This window comes from Aspergillus saccharolyticus (genome assembly GCF_003184585.1).
Source record: "Aspergillus saccharolyticus JOP 1030-1 unplaced genomic scaffold BP01scaffold_3, whole genome shotgun sequence".
In the NCBI taxonomy this organism is placed as follows: domain Eukaryota; kingdom Fungi; phylum Ascomycota; class Eurotiomycetes; order Eurotiales; family Aspergillaceae; genus Aspergillus; species Aspergillus saccharolyticus.
This window is the reverse complement of record NW_020290613.1, coordinates 90,160-108,391: the sequence shown is the minus strand read 5'-3', so window position 1 is coordinate 108,391 and position 18,232 is coordinate 90,160. Positions and strand designations below refer to the sequence as shown.

The following is an 18,232-nucleotide window of genomic DNA, read 5'->3' as shown; positions in this document are numbered from 1 at the left end:
CTTGAAGGGACAGTTGCCGTCGCTCGCCACGTCTGCAGGAAATTTTACAATAAACCCGTCCAGATATGCCAAGAAGTCTATAACGAACTCATGAGCTTGGAATGTTGGGATGGTCATACTGAAAGTATCGCTAGTATCACCTCTGCGGATGTGATTGGTCTTACTGTTCTGGGCTGGACGGTATGTGAGTGGGTGGCAGCTGCGAGATTTCGAGAATCGCTCTGGAATGGCATCGCAACCGAACGCACTTACCGTGGACAAGATAGAGGTGTGAGCTCCTACAGCCACATGAGACGAGGGCCCAGGCAAGATGGACTGGGCCCCCTTGTTTGACCCGTTCGACTACGATGACCACGACGAAACGTATCCTCTTGAATACCGAGATAGAGTCAATCTTGCTTTGGAATTCATCAGGGGAGAGGTATCTGATCTGGTAGGGCCGCTGCTGGTTTGTGAAACACACGTCGGCCCGGGCGATTACTTGACCTGTACCAAGTTTCTGTACCAAGTTTGCCGACGAAGACAACCCCTTCGCTAGGGCTTGATGATGAAGAAGACGACGACGACAATAGTAATGGTGATGATAATGATCATGATGATTGATCATCCAAGCGGCTTCTACTACTGGTACGCACCTCCGCTAGCAAAATTGGATCAAGGTCGTCTATCCAGGAACTTGCTTATTATCTTTGACATTACCTTGGATTGCTCTCTGCGTCTCTCTGCCTTGGAGCCTCCTGCTTTTCCAATCTCTTATTGATTTCTAATTTATCTGCGGGCAATGCGCGTCAAATTGGAAATCGGTGACCTGAATGCCTGTGGATCTTTCATTGCTTCTTTATGCTGACCAATATCTATCTTTTCTGGATCTATTCGGCATCCTTGCACCTAATGTCATGGCCTTTGATTTCGTTCAATATGTCTAAAGCAAGGAACCCCAGTACTGAATTCGCCTACTCTGCTTTGCCCCAGTGCTCCCCCTACCCATGCTAATGTGAAAATGATAATGTTTATTCCCTTGACCAATCGACATATCACTTCTTCAATACCTGAACTTCGGAGAAGTTATTTCGTGATTTTCATCGGAGCGAGTCACTTCATTAGGATTGGGTTTTTTCTTTGAAGACCAGGACGGAGAAGAGACATGCTTGGAGAGTCCTATCGGCACACTCTGGAGATTGGGTGTGGAGGTTGAAATCTGAAGCATTTGTATTTTGCAGCCTTGTTAGGAGAATGACAATCACGTGAATTGAGAAAATGAAAAGGAGATTCCTTGTACAGGATGGTTCCTCGATTTCTTTCTGCTTGGTAGACAGCTTCATCTCACGAACGGTACATAGTCAGATTTTACACCATTCAATTGGCATGCAGCAAACCATCCAAGGTCCCAGTCCTATCAGAAAACATACCAAGTAAGTTAAAGGCAAGCTAAACGAGGCATGATGGAAGCTGAACCTCAATTCTGAGAAGCTACCGCCACGGTCAAGGCCATTTCATGTCTCTGTGAGATATTTCCCCCGTCTCTCAGCCAGCTTTACACTATGCTATACCCTTTAACCTCACATGGCGTGTATATGCTGCTAAAATTTCCCAATCCAACGGGACCGTCCTCTCCTCCCTCACTTCTGATATTGCTTACTTAAGACCCATAAAGCCAACTATTGGGACCCCTAACAAGAACTTCTGGACTTCGGAGCAAGATAACAAAGAAAGAAAAGGTATTGTATTGGCTGAATTGTATATGTTGTCTGATGGTGTGGTATTGCGTCTACTCGTCATCGTAGCCTTCCGGAATCACTCGGGGACCGGCGGGGACTTTGCAGGATGTCAGCAAAAGAACTAAAGCTTCCTTTCATGCAACAACTGTGTGTCTTTGTTCAAAGAGAGAAAAAGTTGCTTCTTACTGGGATATGTCAAGGGAACAGGCGGGAGGTTGTAGGAGCCGAAGTAGCGTCTGATCGGGGGGAGGGTCACCAATGCGACGGGACCCATGGCGCCGACAATGAGGGAGTAGAAGATGGCGGGCTTCTCGTGGGCGGCCCAGCGGCAGTAGCGGATGGGAGTCGACCAGAATTGAGGAGTAGACATGGCTGCGGGTTGGGGGAGGATAGCTTCGAATTGGTTGGAAAGGGTTTTTCTTGCGTTGGACACGGTCTGCGCGGACGTCGGCGGGTTTTTTGTGGATAGTAGCGATTGGTATGAGTTCAGCCAGGGAACGTTGACGGATTGCAAGAACCTTGACTGCACGGTCGTCTAGCCTTGGACGGGGACGTTGAGGATTGAGGGGAGTAATGCGACGGGGGCGGGGGGGTTAAACGACGAGGTTCGATGGAGGTGACGCCAAAGCCGAAGTGTGGATGCGGCGGCAGTCGGTCTTGGCATTCGGTCCAAACACGTCGCCCGTTCGTTGCTTCAACTACTAAACTACTCCGTACTTCTTGACAATACTTATCTGTGGAATTGATGGGCGAGACAGGCATCGATTGATTCCTCCTCAACTTCTTCACCCCCCTCTCATTCTCGTCTGCCAGGAGCTGGCTCTTTCCTCGTCCCTCGGTAACCTTCTCTGTCGTTTGCTCATCCGCGCGCCGCTGTGCGGATCCTTTACATGATGCGCTGGTGTCTTTCCTTCTTCCTCTTCGGCTTTCTCGCCGTTGTGAATGCGCTCAGTAGCTCCGGGAACCGTCTCCTCGTCGTCTTGGAGGATGCCTCCGAGCAGAGTAACTATTCTACGTTCTGGGAGGATCTAAAAGGTATGTAATGGTTCTGCAACCTCAATGAAGCAATTGGTCCTGACGGTGCTGTATTCAAGCTCGCGGATATGACATCGCCTTTGAATCTCCTAAGAATGACAAGCTCTCCCTCTTCGAGCTTGGCGAGAGAGCTTATGACCATCTCCTTCTTCTTCCTCCGAAGTCCAAGGGTAAGTTGATGGCTGAGCGAATCGCAGCGGGGCGTGCAATTGACTGGCTGTCTCAGGATTTGGACCTTCTCTGAGCCCCAAGAACATCGTCGACTTCCTAAACAAGGACGGCAACGTCCTCCTCGCTCTTTCCGGCAAGTCCACCACGCCTAGCGCCATCAGCTCGCTTCTTTTGGAGCTTGACCTTCATTTGTCGACGGATCGCTCGTCAATTGTCGTTGATCACTTCAACTATGATACCATCTCCGCCGCTGAGAAGCACGATGTTCTGCTTCTGCAGCGCCCCGGCCAGCTGAGACCCGACACCAAGTCGTATTTCGACGGCGAAGGTGTCCTGGCGCTTCCTCGGGTTGCGCCTCACACTCTCGGCGACAACATCCTTATTGCGCCTATTCTGCGTGCTCCGGCCACTGCTTATAGCTACAACCCTAAGGAGGAGAACGCCGCGATCGAGGACATCGCGGCTACCGGCTCCCAGCTTGCTCTAGTCTCAACCCTGCAGACTCGCAGCTCCTCTCGCTTCACCCTACTTGGCTCCGTGGAGAGTCTACAGGACAAGTGGTTCACCGCCACCGTCAAGGCCCCCGGCAGTGGCAAGGAGACCACCACGGTCAACCAGGAATTTGCTAAGCAGCTGACTGCTTGGACCTTCAAAGAGACTGGTGTCCTCAAGGTCGGAAAGATTGAGCACCATCTCGCCCAGGACGAAATTACCGCCCAGGACTTAAACCCTACCATTTACCGGGTCAAGAACGAGACTGTATGTTCTGCAAGCCTTGACGATACCAAGCCTTGCGCTAATTCATAACCACAGGTCTTTAGCATCGAAGTCTCTGAGTACAGCTACGACAAGTTCGTGCCTTTTGAGTTGCCCGCCGACGATGCCCTTCAGCTCGAGTTCACCATGCTCTCCCCCTTCCACCGCCTGAAGCTGAAACCTGCCTACCACACCGAGAACAGCACCGTTTTCCGCACCCAGTTCACCGTTCCCGATCAGCACGGCATCTTCTCGTTCCGTGTGAACTACAAGCGTCCGTTCCTCACCAATATTGAGGAGAAGCACGAGGTGACGGTGCGCCACTTTGCCCACAATGAGTTCGCCCGCAGCTGGAAGATCAGCGGGGCTTGGGTCTGGATTGCCGGGCTGTGGTCTGTCATCGGGGGCTTCATGGCCTTTGTGGCCGTGTGGCTTTACTCAGAGCCTACCTCCGCCAAGGTTAAGAAGAACCAGTGATTGTATTTTATCTAGATGTCCAGTCAATGACAGTTTCCGTACATTATATCTGTCACGGTGTCCTCTCGCACTAGTCTATCTCGTGCAAGTAATAAGATAGGAGTGTAGAATCCGTTCGGAGGATTTGCTTCCGAAGTATGTACATTTCTAGGATATAATTCACATGAGAGGAGGCTAGGTGGTCCCATACTTTCCCAATCAAACTCCAAAGCCATGCCAGTACAGTAAATAGAGTATCAAGAGTAAAATCCAGTAGAAGCGACCCGAAAGGTAGGTGGTATATCGAGGAAGAATCCAATCCATGTTACCAAGTACCAAGGAGAAATGCATGGGAGGTTGCTAAAAACATAGCTTTCGGCCCTCCCTTCCCTTCCCCCTCTCAGTGGGTTAACACAGGACCGCGTATTCCTTCTACTTCTTCTTCTTCTTCTTCTTCTTCTTCTCCCTCTTCACAGACCTCTCGTCTTCTCGGGATCCATTTTGACCTCATCTCCACTGATCTCTTTGACTGACTCGAACGCCGGCTTTCCGGCATACAGTTGCTGTTTGCTGGAGCTTCCGCCCTCGAGCTCAACGGACACCGAGATGGGCTGGTTCCCGCGGAATCGTTTACGCATGTCGATCAAGCCGCGCCTATTTTCGGTGGTAAAGTTAGCCAGCCATTGGTGCAGGGAGGAAAGGGTCGCTGAGATATAGGACGCCGAGCCAACCACCCCCAATCGCAGGGCCTACTCACTTGCACTCGCTGAAGCCCTTCTTCAGTTGTTGGCACCGAATGGGCAGTTGGTCGACGTGAGGCTCACTGAGACACTCCCGCGGCGTGTGTCGCTGGACCATGATGCAGTCGGATTCTTGCAGGCATTGCGCCAATGCATTCCCTAGAGTCCCGCAAAGACACGGAACGTGTTAGAGCGGAGGTGTCAAGTCTCATATGTCCGCTCGATAGTATGAGGCTGGTTATTTCGGGGGTTGTTCTGCAATCCTCCACCGCGGATACTGGATCGCGCGCGCAAGGACGATTGAGGCTGATAGGGACAATATTAAGGACAGTGACTCACTAATCTCATTACAGGAAGCCGGCATTGTGACTTGTAGTTGCTCGACTGATCCCCTCCCCGGAAGAGTGAATCAATGGACACGCTGATTTGTATGGTCCCATCTTTTAAAATTGACGATGGGAAACCGACCTTGTCTCCCCGGATTAGGTAAGCATCACATGAAGAAACGGCCGGCCTCCTCTCTCTCTCTCGCTCTCCCCCCAATGACGTCTGAGGAGATGGACAAACCCTGTGATTTAACTCCTTTGTAGGAGGCGGGAGGTATCCTTGCTGGTTCTTGTTGTTATAATATGCAGGGTCCCAGCGCTATGAGCTACTGCAACTGCTTGTACACAGAGTTTCTCTTCTTATTCTTTGTTTCTTTTCCTACGGCGCGGTAAAGATTGGCCTACATCATGGCGCGCGTACCGGTTATCGGGAGGCTGTTTTGGTTCGAGTACCTGGCGCTCTTTGGGTCGCTCATCCTGGTGTTGCTGGAATGGGTGATTCATATTATCACCTTTTGTCTGCGTAAGTAACCCCCCTCCCCGGTTGATGTTCGCTTCGATAGGGGTCGCATACTGATTGGAAGCAGCCGAACCTGTCATTCGGTTCTGTTACGATCGTTCAAAAACCATCTTCAACCTCCTCATTCCGCCTGGCGAAGACCTTGACAAGCGTGAGAATGAAGAAAAGGTGGCTGTGGCCGTGGCGCAGGCGTCCGACTTCACGGACATTTGCGCTTTGTTCGGGTACCAGGCGGAGGAGCATATTGTTCAGACTGGTGACGGATACCTGCTCGGCTTACATCGACTCTCCTGTCGCAAGGGCGAGGAAGGCAAGCGCATCAACCAGGGCGAAGGGAGTATCAAGAAGAAAGTGGTGTACCTTCACCATGGGTTGATGATGTGCAGTGAGGTTTGGGTCTGCCTGTCCGAGGAGGAGCGATGCCTGCCCTTCCAGCTGGTCGAGCGCGGCTATGATGTGTGGCTGGGGAACAATCGCGGCAACAAGTACTCCAAAAAGTCCGTCAAGCATTCCCCTTTGACCAACGAGTTCTGGGACTTCTCCATCGACCAGTTCTCCTTTCACGATATCCCCGATAGCATTCGTTACATTCTCGAAGTGACCGAGCAGCCCTCGCTGTCATATGTCGGATTCTCGCAAGGCACGGCGCAGGCTTTCGCGACCCTCTCCATCCATCCCCTCTTGAACCAGAAGATCGATGTTTTTGTGGCCCTCGCGCCCGCCACGGCGCCCACGGGTCTGCCGAACCATCTTGTAGACTCTTTGATGAAGGCCTCGCCTAACTTCCTGTTCCTCCTGTTTGGCCGACGCAGCATCTTGAGCTCTACCACAATGTGGCAGACCATTCTCTACCCTCCTATCTTCGTCTGGATCATTGACACGTCGCTTCGAGGCCTCTTCAACTGGCGATGCAAAAACATCAGTCGCTGGCAGAAGCTGGCGGGGTACTTGCACCTATTTTCTTTTACGAGTACCAAGTCGGTCGTCCACTGGTTCCAGATTATCCGGCACCGAAACTTCCAGTTCTATGATGACGAAATCCATGCTCCGCTCAGCATCGTGGCGAGCGAGCGCTTTTACAAGCCGGTCAAGTACCCGACCAAGAACATCCAAACACCTATCGTCCTGCTCTACGGCGGAAGTGACAGTCTGGTCGACATCAATGTCATGCTATCCGAGCTACCCAGTGGAACTGTGGCTAAGGGGTTCCCCGAATACGAGCACCTGGATTTCCTGTGGGCCCATGATGTGAACCAGCGGGTGTTCAGTCATGTGTTTGATGCGCTGGAGAAGTATGGCCGCAAGGGCAAGGGGTCGGATCACGTTAATGGTGTCAAAGAGGTGGCAGGATCCGATTAGGTTTGTGCTCTCTCTAGTTTCGTATGGCTCGATCAGGCCGGGGTCACATGTAGAGGAGGATTGAATGTACCGCCATGTACATCTCACCTAGATCGGAGGGTTGACAGCTCGATGGGTACATCCTTCACTTTTTAGATTGCTCTACTACCTGTGGAAGCCTTTCTGTCAGAAGCCGGGTTACCTGAAAATGAAGGCTAGCTAGCTAGCACATAGCCTCATTGCAGCGGCTCGAACCCAATTGGCTGCTAGATGCATTGAATATACATGTATAGATGCATGGTACTTTATCATACTGCTTGGAGGGAAGAGGGGGGGTCTGTTTCTTCTTTGTGTATTGTAAACATCAGGATTGCCTGCCTGTGTTGTCTGGTTAAGGCGTCAAGGTTGTTTGTGGCAATGTATCAGTTTAGACCAGAGCACCCGAAGATTATTGACGAGGTACCCAGTCCCTTAGCCGTCTCGTATATATGACCCTTGACGCGTTGACATTGCCGTAGCTGTACAATGCAGTCACTGGTCAAAACACCGCCCACGTCCACAGCTACTACCGAAACGCAATGCAATGCAAGAATGCGACTTATGTCACCGCTTCCTCATAACTGACTACTTAAGTCAACCAACAGATAATCCAGACTCGCGTTGCTCTTGAGGTGTGTTTGTCCGATGACGAATCCGCCATGCTATCATAAGTACTCATACTGAGTACAGTACATATTTCCCTCCTCGCCACGGATCAAAATTGGGTAAAATCGCTTAGTACGGAATGATAGATCAGATCCCCGCTCTCGCTCAACCTGTGATACTGTCCATTGACACATCCCCCCTCCCTGCTAGACCGCAGCGGTGATTTAATCCATGCCCCATATGGTATGAGATTCCGTGGTGCTTAGTATTGCTTGATTGTTGTGCCTGATAAGCTACAGTGTGGAGGACATAAGTACAGGGGAATGCTTGGTTGGTCTGTGTGGATTACTATAGAGGACTACTACTGTGCAGAAAGCCCGGGCCACGGGAAGGTACTGTGCAGTTTCGCCTGGGTTAATGTGGAATTACATGGTGCTATACTTTATGCCTGTACCTGTACTTCGTCTTGTAGGTAGGCACAGTACATGTGAAGCAGAGAGAACTAAAACTGTGCTGCACTGTCTCCGTATATCTTTTGGTGCTGCGCAAAGAGTAAACCAGTGAGCACCGAAAAAGTACCCTGCAGGATTCGGGCCTGATCCCGTCCCTGACAGCTGGCCGTTGCCCCTGTCCGGATGCTTCCTCCCGATATGATCCTGCCGGGGGGGAGGGGGTTTCTTTTCTCTCCTTTCTTTTGTATTTCTCTTTTGTGGGTTTGGTTTGGTCTGATGAGCGTAGGTACTTTCTTTGTGGATTGTATTTGCTTGAGGCTTCTCGCTGCAAGTTGAAGTGATTGATGGGTAGGTATGTTTTGGCAAGTGAGTGAGTGGGAGAAAAAGTATGGGTGTGGATGATGATCGAGGAATGAGATGAGGTGTTTCAATGTTTGGTGCTACTGCGTGGTGATTGCAGATGGATGACGTTGAACCAGGCAGGTGAGGATAGATGATGATTCCATATCGGGATCAGAAGTCAAGTTGTAGTTCTTTGCCAACCCAAGGGAGTAAAACATAAGAACAAGTATATTGTCCAGCAACCGCCCATTAATTTTCCCTCCTTCTTGTTTCCCCTGAACCTACCACTTGCTTCTTGTCCTATTAGTAGTGTTACAATTTTGATGAAATCCCCCACAAGCCCAGGTGAGTAAGATAGTGTGATCTCGTTTAATGCTTCTACTTGCTGCTGCATTGCCTGTTTATCGTCTTCCCCAGCTCCAACAATGCAGAGACATCCCCTCGAATGCTCAAGGTCGGCTGGATGCATAAGAGCAGGAAGGACAGGACGGTCGATCCAATGATTATCTCCCCTGGCCAAGGCATACTGTGATTATCTTGATGGCGAGAAGCTCGAGCAATGCTAATCATGGTTTTAAAGTTTTCAACCTTGCTATCATCCATTGATTCCTCACCGCTGGGGTACTCCATTCAGGGATTGAGATTGAAGGGAGTAGCTACAATAAACCAAGACAGGGAGCATCAGGACAAGCCTAAAGTAAGTGTAAATGTGTATGTGTGTGTGTGTGTGTGTCGACACTTGAATAATCAGCTTTATTGTTATCGCAGTTCCCTCTCTTTCTACTCACACACACACACACACACACACACACTGTTCTCTCCCCCACATTAAGCCGAACCACAACCCGACACCACAGCTGCATCCACTTAAAAGTGGATTGGGCCTTGGCTGGTCTCTCTGTCTTCTCCCTCGAGTTTCCCCCTCAATGAACACTTCTTGAGAAGTTGAGGCTTGTTGAATACTTGCCTGCTCAGTTGCTCACCTCCCACTGCTTGTTAGTTTAGTTAATTTTTAGTCTCCCGCCGTGGTCAGAAACGCGCCAAATTCCCCTCCCTCGCGCTCTTTCTCTTTCTCTCTCTCGCTCTCCTCCTTCCACACCTTCCCACCCACTTCCAAAAACTCGCCGCCTCAACTTTCCCCAGCGCCCATTCATTCTCCTTTATTCCGACCTCCTCTTCGACCAATAACCGCTACTCCTACAAACTCCCACCCCCCTCTCCCAACCTTGCTTCAGACTGCTCTCTTGCCTTCTCGTCAGACGCTTCCCGCCTGCCAGCTCCCGCGGAATTGGTTGGGGTTCGATTGGCATTAAGACCGATGTAACGGATCGCGTGTGGTTGTTGCCCTTGCTCTTCTAGCTCTCCTCCCGACTAGCCTCCAATCCTCCGAAAGGGAATCAATTCATTCTTCACCTCCGACCATTCCCTCGCCCCCTCACTCCACCTCTCTCCTCTCCCCCTCCCCGGTCCATCTATTGATTGATTGGTGCGGATCGATACAGACAAACACCAACAATCCCCGTTCTCCTCCCTCCCCTCCTTCGGCCAACCTTCGCAATCGTCGCATTCGGCCGCGTTCTCGTTTCGACCGCAGATTCGATCTCCTCTCCGATCAACAACTCATTTCGCATCGATTGTTCTATCAGAATTCTTTTCACAACTTCAATCGTCCATAACCCAGCCCCCAAAATCGCCATAATCGCGCAGTGACAGCCATCGTCCCCAATGCGGCCACAGTAAGTCTCTTGACTTGCGCCTGATTTTCTTGGACATATTCCCTGGACGGAGAAAGCTGATTGCTCGGTTGTTCATCACAGACGGGAATATCATATCGTCGTTCTAGGCGCTGGTAGGCACATTCTCCTCTCGCGATTACAGGGAGGTTCTCCACTGACGACGGGCGATTCTCGTCGGCGCAATAGGAGGTGTGGGCAAGAGCTGTCTGACTGGTATGTCTGAATAATATCAACCTCGGTCATGTACGCGGCGCCCCGTGCTGACGCTGGACAGCTCAATTCGTACAGAATGTGTGGATTGAGAGCTATGACCCGACAATTGAAGACTCCTATCGAAAGCAGATCGAGGTAGACGTAAGTCGGGCTATTCTTCCGAGACTGGTGCAACTACTGACCCTCGGCAGGGCCGACAATGTATTTTGGAGATGTATGCTTTCGTTCGCTAAGATGAATTTCGGCTTCCAATGGTTGAATCAATGACTGACTTGAGTGACATGTGTAGTCTGGACACTGCGGGAACAGAGCAGTTCAGTAAGTCAATCATGCGTCTTCGATGTGGCCTCCTTGCTAACTAGTCTCAAGCGGCCATGAGGTAACCCATTGCGCCCACCCTCGAGCATCTCTTTTGGAAGCTAGTCGCAAGACGATCACTATTGTCATTCAGCCAACTTCCCAACTGACACCTCACTCACAGAGAGCTATACATGAAGCAGGGACAGGGTTTTCTGCTTGTGTTTTCCATCACGAGCATGTCGTCCCTGAACGAACTATCCGAACTACGCGAACAGATCATTCGCATCAAGGAGGACGAGAAAGTACCCATTGTCATTGTGGGCAACAAGTCTGATCTCGAGGAAGACCGGGCCGTGCCACGTGCCCGGGCCTTTGCCCTCTCCCAGAGCTGGGGCAACGCCCCTTATTACGAAACCTCGGCTCGTCGCCGAGCCAACGTGAATGAGGTCTTCATTGACCTTTGCCGACAGATCATCCGGAAGGACCTGCAAGGCAACGCGAAGAGTGACGACTCGTCTCGCAAACGCGAGAATCCCAACCGCGGCGACAAAAAGAAGGATAAGAAGCGGCGGAAGGGCCCTTGCGTGATCTTATAATCGAAATCATAGCGACGACGCGAAAGCAAGAATCTCCCCCAACATCTAGCGCATGTGTGGAAGTATCCTCCTGACGCGCTCCATCATTCCTTGTCTGCATGACTTGATTCTTTTCTCTTATCTTTGGCTGCACATACCATACCCCTTTCCGTCTACAAGCCTTGTTTAATGTTAAATCCCAGGCCCATGTTCATCATACGCTATACGCTGTCAATGTGTTTCCACGATAGATATATGTGATTTATAGCCTTTTTTTTGTTTGTCTCATGCGTCGTGTGTTTCAGGAATGGAAAAGTGTATATTTGACCGACTGGCTTGGCGCCTTATGCCTGTATCCTTGTTTGATATGGTGATTATGTGGTGTATGGTTAAGACAGTCTGAATTCCAAAACACTATAGATTGAACTTGCCTTGGTTTTTGGTAACTAGTTCACCCGGGCTGACCACGCTAACACATAGCTCAGCTGGAAGTGTCCCTTGTAGGCATCTTAAGTACTCCGTAACTCCCATCAGACTGTCCGTGATTCATCGTATTTTGCAAAGTGACAGATTATTGCACCTAATCCGACATACGGAAGTACCGAGTAAGCCATCACCAGTGGACTGGTATCGAGCGTACCCATTGCCGGTGCCCACCCGCCAACCATCGCACCCAACAAATACCCAACACCCAACACCAGCAACACCAACATATTTATTGTCACGGTGTTCAATTCCCCATGACTACCCCAAAAAGCCACTGACGAAAAATAAGCAAAAAAGGAAAATGCAAAGGTCATGCCCGGGATCGAACCGGGATTACGGGAATCAAAATCCCGTGTGCTAACCATTACACTACACAACCGATGATGTCATCGATTGGTTGTTGCTAGTCATCTGAGGAAGGGTAAGAATTGAGCGGGGTATAAAAGTGCTTAGCTCAAGTTCTACGGTTGTGACGGTTGCTGTGGATCGCGGTGGTTGGAGTACTTTCAAGGACTGTATATCGGAGATGATAGATATTTCAAAGTAGGATTGGGGATTCTGGTGTGATGTAAATGCATATATGTTATTTTCTTTGCATGCATGCACTGGTTGCTGGTATCTACCGTCCTAGTAGATTCCAAGCACTAACTAAAGGATTATGTCCATGCACATGTAACATAACACCTCCCCCGGGCCCCGATTCCAGTCCACAGCAAGAATAGCTGCTAGACGGCTATCTACCTAACTTTATAGGTTTACATCCGGAAAACTCCAAACCGCGTGCGCACATCGGGATCGACCTTGCCGCCGACGGCCGCGGACAGTCCCAGTCCAAGAAAATGGCGGGTCTGGGCGGGCGGGATCACGCCGTCGTCCCACAGGCGCGCCGACGAGAATACCGCCTCAGATTCGCGGTCGATGCGCTCCTTCAGGGCGGGGTCGGCGGTGCGGCCGACGGCTTCCATCACGGCGGAGAGTTGCTCGGAGCCCATGACGCCGATTTTGGCGTTGGGCCACATGAACATTAACCGAGGGGAGTAGGCGCGGCCACTGCGTTCTTAGTTTATCTGTATACCTTGGTGGGAAAGGGGAGGAGGTTATGAGATGGGGAGAATGCACTCACCACATGCCATAGTTGCCTGCGCCGGCGCTGGAACCAAAAACCACCGTGAACTTGGGGACGTCAGCGCATGCGACGGCCGTCACGAGCTTGGCGCCGTTCTTTGCGATGCCGCCCTTCTCCGCGTCGGCGCCGACCATGAATCCCGAGATGTTCTGCAAGAAGACCAGCGGGATGTTGCGCTGAGCGCAGAGCTCGATAAAGTGAGCCCCCTTGAGGGAGGACTCGGAGAAGAGGATGCCGTTATTCGCGACAATACCCACTTGGTAGCCGTGAATGCGCGCGAAGCCCGTCACCAGTGTCGTCCCGTAGTCGCGCTTGAACTCGGCGAACTCGCTGCCGTCGACGATGCGCGCGATAACTTCGTGCGCGGGGATCTGCCGGCGGAGGTTGGTGCCGACGATGCCATTGAGTTCCTGGGGATCGTAGAGGGGCTCTTTGATGGTGTTTTGCGGGATACTGGTTGACGGGTAGTTCAGGTTGGCTACGGATCGCCGAGCCAGCACGATGGCGTGGGCGTCGTCGACGGCGAGGTAGTCTGTTACGCCGGAGATCGTGCTGTGGAGGTGACCGCCTCCAAGGTCTTCGGCGGAGACGACCTCCCCCGTGGCGGCCTTGACCAGGGGAGGTCCAGCAAGGAAGATGGTACCTTGGTTCTCGACGATGATCGTCTCGTCGCTCATGGCGGGCACGTAGGCGCCGCCCGCGGTGCAGGGCCCCATGACCACGGAGATCTGAGGGATGCCCAGCGAGCTCATGCGGGCCTGGTTGAAGAAGATGCGGCCAAAGTGATCACGGTCCGGGAAGACGTCCGCCTGATGCGGCAGGTTGACCCCGCCCGAGTCCACCATGTAGATGCAGGGTAATTTGTTCTCCTGCGCGATGGCCTGCGCCCGAAGATGCTTCTTCACGGTGATCGGGTAGTAGGTGCCGCCCTTGACGGTGCTGTCATTGGCGACTATCATGCACTTCACCCCTTCCACGGTGCCGATTCCGGTGATGATGCCGCCGGCGGGAACGTCCTCTCCATAGACCTCGTGGCCCGCGAGCGGGGAGAGCTCGAGAAACGACGTGCCTGGATCGACGAGGGCACTGACTCGGTCCCGCGGAAGCATTTTGCCTCGGGCGAGGTGCTTGTCCTTGGCTTTCTGAGGACCGCCCTGGGAGATGGTGCCGTGAAGACTTGTCATGCGATCAAGGAGTGCTTGCATCTGTTGGGCATTTTCTTGAAAATCGGCTGAGGCGGTGTCCACGGCAGTGGGTAGGACGGAGATAGCAGAGGCATGATGAGGATGTGTGTAATTGGCGATAGCTCTCGAAAGTAATGCAGGTTTGGATGTGGAAGAACGCAATGGCAGAGGGAGAGTGTTGGGTCTCAAGCTCCGCAGAAGCGGAGACGGAACGCGCATTGCGGGGGATTTGGGGGGGGGGGGGGGGGAAAGCTGGGGAAAAGAAAGTGTGGATCCCAATGACCGACGGGGTTCATAGCATACTATTATTGCATAATCCTGTACTGAGCAAAAGGTGAACGGCAGGAATTGCACGCTCTTTATCGTTTTATTCTTTTGAGGAATGAGGAACAAGTAGAGGAGAGAGAGGGAGGAGGAGTTCAGGAAAGGGAGCGGCGGAGGAGGAGGAGCAGGTGACATGCGGAGAACGAACAACGGCGCGGGTTGCCGTGTTTAGCCGCAGATGATGGAGAGGGAGAAGGAGGAGGAGGAGATCATCATCCTCTGCAACCACCGCGACTATCCTCCCTCTTTTCTCTTTTCCCTTCTTTTTTGAATCACTGAAGTCATTCATACTTCTCTGACTCTTGTTTACCATGGCTGCCCTTCCTCGATTCCCCAGTCTCCTCCGGACTTCCTCGCGCATTGTGGCCCGACCACGCCGTCCCCTCATCCCAATCCCCGCACTGCGCACTCTGGCTACTAAACACCCGAAAGACTTCGTTCCTCCCACAGAAGATGACCTGCTGGAGCTCCGGGAACGAGTTCAGGAATTCACCAGTCAGTAACCTTCCTACCACGCGAGATTCATGGTTCTAACCCTCGTATGCGGAATCTAGGGCGCGAGATTCCCGAAGAGCTGGCCGCGCGGACAGATTCCCAGAATGAATTCCCGGCGGAGATGTGGAAGAAACTCGGGGATGCTGGGTATGTATTATCAATTGCACTCTTCACAACAATGACAGGAACATCCCACTAACAAGCCATTGCCGCCGACCAGATTTCTAGGCATCACCGCGAATGAAGAGTACGGCGGCCTCGGCATGGGCTATCAAGCCCACTGCATTGTCATGGAAGAAATTAGCCGTGCATCTGGTAGGCCCAATTCGTTATCTCGTCTTCAAGAATACTACTTTGCGTCTGTCTGTGGATGGTCACTGAGAATTGCACAAAGGCAGCATCGCCCTCTCCTACGCCGCCCACTCCCAGCTGTGCGTGAACCAGCTCTCCTTGAACGGAAGCCCCGAGCAAAAAGAGCGGTTTCTCCCTGGTCTCCTGTCGGGCGACAAGGTCGGCGCCCTCGCCATGTCCGAACATTCGGCCGGGTCCGATGTCGTGAGTATGAAGACCACTGCCAAGGCTGTTGACGGGGGCTGGCTCTTGAATGGGACGAAGATGTGGATTACAAATGTGAGACTTTGTCCCCCCCCCACACTTTTTCTCTCATGTACATAGCTGACAGTATGCAGGGCCCCGATGCGGACTATGTGGTGGTTTATGCCAAAACAGAGCCCGAGAAGGGGTCCAAAGGCATTACTGCGTTTGTGGTGGAGAAAGGGTCCCAGGGATTCTCGTGCGCGCGCAAGTTGGATAAGCTGGGCATGCGGGGGTCTAATACCGGCGAGCTGGTCTTCGAGGATGTCTTCGTGCCCAAGGAAAATGTTCTCGGGGAAGTCAACCGCGGCGTCAGGGTGTTGATGGAGGGATTGGATCTGGAACGCTTGGTCCTCAGTGCAGGTCCTCTTGGGTAAGCTTTCCTGTTACTGGTCACTGGGTGCAAGGAAGCGGAGGAGGTGAGTGGCATGCGCTGTGCTAACGGATTACCAGAATCATGCAAGCGGCGCTAGATCTGGTGCTGCCCTACACGCACGTCCGCAAGCAGTTCGGTATGCCAATTGCGCACAACCAGCTGATCCAAGGCAAGTTGGCCGATATGCATACGAAACTCGCGGCGTCGCGGGCCTACACATACGCGACTGCGCGACAGATCGACAACTCCGCCGGCTCTCCGTCCGGGGCTGTCATTCGCACGCAGGACTGCGCCGGGGCGATTCTGTATGCCGCGGAACGGGCTACGGAGTGCGCGCTCGACGCCATCCAGCTGATGGGCGGGAACGGATACATCAACGAGATCCCGGCGGGGAGATTACTACGAGACGCGAAGCTGTATGAGATTGGTGCCGGGACGAGCGAGATTCGCCGCATGGTGATCGGGCGGGCATTCAACAAGGAGTATGCATAGACTCAAGACTAGTCATAGGTCTGTGATATCTGATCGGTATAAACACAAGTGCAAGAAGAATCATAACATCATAACGCTCATTCGATCGAATGCGTTCCACTATTTATTCCTCGCAGATCGGCGCACAGGGGCCGGGGCGTCTGGTGGGGACACTTTGGTAGACGCCACTCTCTTCGCTCGGGTTTGGGGTGCGGTGTCCAGAGTATCCTCGTCGGCCTTGCGCTTCCTGGTTTTGGGGACTGTCGGCGGAGGTAACTCGGATGCAGCCTCGCGAGTCTTCCCATTCACCTTACCATTCGTAGCATTCTTGATGTTTCCCTCGCCTCCAACAGGCGCCCCCTTGAAAACCTCATCTCCAACCTCGCTACCTCCGCCGCCATCAATGACCAACTCCGCCGCGACAAACCCATCCTCGCCCTTTCCGAGAGATTTTACAGTAGCATCCTCAATCGGCTCTTTCTCTATGGCCGCAGCGCCATCCACCCCATCCACCTCACGCCCAGTCTCCCCATTCCGTTCAACAGCTCCAGCACTACTCCCCCTCAAACACAGCCCCCCCTGCTGCTGCTGCTGCTGCTGCTGCTGCTGCACTCCCTTCCTCCCGGCTCCCCCCGCCGATGATGCAGCAGTGATCCCCGGATTAACGCTCCGAAACACCTCCCTCCAATTTTTCAGGAGCGCCACCTTCTCCCCTTCCCCAGGCTCATGTACCTTCCCGCCATTTGAATGGTGTTGGTGTTCCTCCTTCTCCTGGGAGGAAGATTTCCACACGACACTCTGAAAAGCACCTAGATCGAAGAACAGTGTCGTCTTTGCGGTATGCTTGCCAGTCGCAGTCGCAGCCACACCCGCTCTACCCCCCTGATGCTGCTTTTGGATTTGCTTTTGGTTTTGGGCTGTCGGCAGTGGCAACAACCCTAAGGCCCGCGCGCGGCGCACAGCGGTCGGATCGTCGTCGTAGTAATCGTCCGAGAGGTCGTCCCAGTCGGAAAAATAGTCTTCGACTTCTAGGGCGGGGTTGTCATAGAAGATGGCTTCGGTGGTGGAAGTTGCTGCTAGGTCGTCCTTTTTCCATGGGCCATGGGTTAATATGTAGTTGCTGGAGGGGTGGGGAGTGTTGGGGGGTTAAAATTAGGGAGAGGGAGGGGGGAGGGCAAGATGCGATTGATTCTCATGTTTGGTGTTGTGTCAATTGCAAGGCGAAAGGGGAGAGGGACATACAGCAATAGTCGGATCAGGCTCCTCAACCCAGAAGATATCCTCATCGTATTCATCGTAATAGTCTTCGTCGTCGGACATTTTGATTGCGCAGTAAGATGTATATGTGCTTGTAATGAAATGTGTGAGTGGTATGTGTTGGGTTGTGATGGTCAAGTGAGAGCGAGAGAAAGAGAGAGAGAGAGAGAGAATCCTTGTCGGAGATTTCTTCTGCTGTAGAATGCGATAGATTTCCCAAGGTAACAATGTTGCGCGTCAGATTTGCAGGGCGGTTGGCGTTGTGTATAACCGGGGACAAATCAGGCAAAGAAAGAAATGAATGAGTCGAGTGAGTTGAGTGTGAGAGACAGACAAAACAGGCAGAATAAACTCGAACCACCGGCAAAATGTCCAGGGGAAACAATTCAGCCCGCGCGTAGAAGCAATAAAGAAGGCTGACTAGCGAGCGACCAAAAATGCGGATCGCAAATGGGGACGAGACTGTCTGACTTACGCAAGTTTCAGACTCTGATGCAATCCGGTTTCCGTTTCCTTTTCTTTTCATGCGGAAAACCCCGATGCAACCCTCGAGTCACGTGGGCAGGCTTCCCCGCAGCAACCGTGCGCTTTGCGTC

The 18,232-nt window shown here is 52.3% G+C and overlaps 8 protein-coding genes and 1 non-coding gene across 9 annotated transcripts; 4 read left to right on the top strand and 5 right to left on the bottom strand.

Annotated features, from left to right (window-relative positions):
* Positions 1-1,768: 1,768 nt before the first annotated feature.
* On the bottom strand, positions 1,769-2,088 carry BP01DRAFT_370991 (NADH:ubiquinone oxidoreductase subunit NDUFA3; the record flags this gene model as incomplete). The annotated part of the gene is made up of 2 exons (XM_025576639.1): positions 1,769-1,815; positions 1,905-2,088. 2 exons carry the CDS (start codon positions 2,086-2,088, stop codon positions 1,769-1,771), a joined length of 231 nt encoding a protein of 76 aa, XP_025434719.1.
* A 323-nt stretch (positions 2,089-2,411) lies between these two features.
* Positions 2,412-4,196, top strand: BP01DRAFT_353045 (dolichyl-diphosphooligosaccharide-protein glycotransferase). The gene is made up of 4 exons (XM_025574078.1): positions 2,412-2,753; positions 2,813-2,923; positions 2,980-3,683; positions 3,738-4,196. Exons 1-4 carry the CDS (start codon positions 2,609-2,611, stop codon positions 4,155-4,157), a joined length of 1,380 nt encoding a protein of 459 aa, XP_025434718.1. The 5' UTR covers positions 2,412-2,608; the 3' UTR covers positions 4,158-4,196.
* A 91-nt stretch (positions 4,197-4,287) lies between these two features.
* On the bottom strand, positions 4,288-5,307 carry BP01DRAFT_353043 (PET191 family protein). Its single transcript, XM_025574077.1, has 3 exons — positions 5,216-5,307; positions 4,894-5,035; positions 4,288-4,790 (listed from the first exon to the last, which is right to left on the bottom strand). Exons 1-3 carry the CDS (start codon positions 5,238-5,240, stop codon positions 4,607-4,609), a joined length of 351 nt encoding a protein of 116 aa, XP_025434717.1. The 5' UTR covers positions 5,241-5,307; the 3' UTR covers positions 4,288-4,606.
* Positions 5,308-5,434: 127 nt separating this feature from the next.
* BP01DRAFT_311253 (sterol esterase) lies at positions 5,435-7,428 on the top strand. Its single transcript, XM_025572444.1, has 2 exons — positions 5,435-5,725; positions 5,790-7,428. Exons 1-2 carry the CDS (start codon positions 5,611-5,613, stop codon positions 7,079-7,081), a joined length of 1,407 nt encoding a protein of 468 aa, XP_025434716.1. The 5' UTR covers positions 5,435-5,610; the 3' UTR covers positions 7,082-7,428.
* A 2,796-nt stretch (positions 7,429-10,224) lies between these two features.
* On the top strand, positions 10,225-11,344 carry BP01DRAFT_379140 (putative RAS small monomeric GTPase (Rsr1); the record flags this gene model as incomplete). Its single annotated transcript, XM_025577127.1, has 8 exons — positions 10,225-10,235; positions 10,317-10,348; positions 10,422-10,448; positions 10,510-10,589; positions 10,640-10,662; positions 10,738-10,766; positions 10,818-10,827; positions 10,930-11,344. 8 exons carry the CDS (start codon positions 10,225-10,227, stop codon positions 11,342-11,344), a joined length of 627 nt encoding a protein of 208 aa, XP_025434715.1.
* A 772-nt stretch (positions 11,345-12,116) lies between these two features.
* BP01DRAFT_t33 lies at positions 12,117-12,188 on the bottom strand. Its single transcript has one exon. It is a non-coding gene; the product is annotated as a tRNA-Gln (tRNA).
* A 205-nt stretch (positions 12,189-12,393) lies between these two features.
* On the bottom strand, positions 12,394-14,367 carry BP01DRAFT_353037 (putative 3-methylcrotonyl-CoA carboxylase, beta subunit (MccB)). The gene is made up of 2 exons (XM_025574076.1): positions 12,933-14,367; positions 12,394-12,859 (listed from the first exon to the last, which is right to left on the bottom strand). The coding sequence occupies exons 1-2, from the start codon at positions 14,336-14,338 to the stop codon at positions 12,565-12,567; spliced, it is 1,701 nt and encodes a 566-aa protein (XP_025434714.1). The 5' UTR covers positions 14,339-14,367; the 3' UTR covers positions 12,394-12,564.
* Positions 14,368-14,671: 304 nt separating this feature from the next.
* BP01DRAFT_353036 (isovaleryl-CoA dehydrogenase) lies at positions 14,672-16,478 on the top strand. The gene is made up of 6 exons (XM_025574075.1): positions 14,672-14,938; positions 14,998-15,085; positions 15,159-15,253; positions 15,333-15,568; positions 15,628-15,905; positions 15,986-16,478. Exons 1-6 carry the CDS (start codon positions 14,755-14,757, stop codon positions 16,398-16,400), a joined length of 1,296 nt encoding a protein of 431 aa, XP_025434713.1. The 5' UTR covers positions 14,672-14,754; the 3' UTR covers positions 16,401-16,478.
* On the bottom strand, positions 16,389-18,126 carry BP01DRAFT_353035 (uncharacterized protein). The gene is made up of 2 exons (XM_025574074.1): positions 17,622-18,126; positions 16,389-17,465 (listed from the first exon to the last, which is right to left on the bottom strand). Exons 1-2 carry the CDS (start codon positions 17,697-17,699, stop codon positions 16,500-16,502), a joined length of 1,044 nt encoding a protein of 347 aa, XP_025434712.1. The 5' UTR covers positions 17,700-18,126; the 3' UTR covers positions 16,389-16,499.
* Between the last annotated feature and the right edge of the window lie 106 nt (positions 18,127-18,232).

Coding starts and splice junctions, on each gene's coding strand:
- BP01DRAFT_353045 (XM_025574078.1), top strand. CDS start 2,609: ATGATGCGCTGGTGTCTTTCCTTCTTCCTCTTCGGCTTTCTCGCCGTT. Junction 2,924..2,979: donor TCTTCCTCCGAAGTCCAAGG/GTAAGTTGATGG, acceptor TGGCTGTCTCAG/GATTTGGACCTTCTCTGAGC. Junction 3,684..3,737: donor ACCGGGTCAAGAACGAGACT/GTATGTTCTGCA, acceptor TCATAACCACAG/GTCTTTAGCATCGAAGTCTC.
- BP01DRAFT_353043 (XM_025574077.1), bottom strand. CDS start 5,240: ATGCCGGCTTCCTGTAATGAGATTA. Junction 5,036..5,215: donor GGCTTCCTGTAATGAGATTA/GTGAGTCACTGT, acceptor GCGGGACTCTAG/GGAATGCATTGGCGCAATGC. Junction 4,791..4,893: donor AAGGGCTTCAGCGAGTGCAA/GTGAGTAGGCCC, acceptor CACCGAAAATAG/GCGCGGCTTGATCGACATGC.
- BP01DRAFT_311253 (XM_025572444.1), top strand. CDS start 5,611: ATGGCGCGCGTACCGGTTATCGGGAGGCTGTTTTGGTTCGAGTACCTG. Junction 5,726..5,789: donor TATTATCACCTTTTGTCTGC/GTAAGTAACCCC, acceptor GATTGGAAGCAG/CCGAACCTGTCATTCGGTTC.
- BP01DRAFT_353037 (XM_025574076.1), bottom strand. CDS start 14,338: ATGCGCGTTCCGTCTCCGCTTCTGCGGAGCTTGAGACCCAACACTCTC. Junction 12,860..12,932: donor GCAGGCAACTATGGCATGTG/GTGAGTGCATTC, acceptor CTAAGAACGCAG/TGGCCGCGCCTACTCCCCTC.
- BP01DRAFT_353036 (XM_025574075.1), top strand. CDS start 14,755: ATGGCTGCCCTTCCTCGATTCCCCAGTCTCCTCCGGACTTCCTCGCGC. Junction 14,939..14,997: donor ACGAGTTCAGGAATTCACCA/GTCAGTAACCTT, acceptor TGCGGAATCTAG/GGCGCGAGATTCCCGAAGAG. Junction 15,569..15,627: donor CGAAGATGTGGATTACAAAT/GTGAGACTTTGT, acceptor GACAGTATGCAG/GGCCCCGATGCGGACTATGT.
- BP01DRAFT_353035 (XM_025574074.1), bottom strand. CDS start 17,699: ATGTCCGACGACGAAGACTATTACGATGAATACGATGAGGATATCTTC. Junction 17,466..17,621: donor AGCCTGATCCGACTATTGCT/GTATGTCCCTCT, acceptor CCATGGAAAAAG/GACGACCTAGCAGCAACTTC.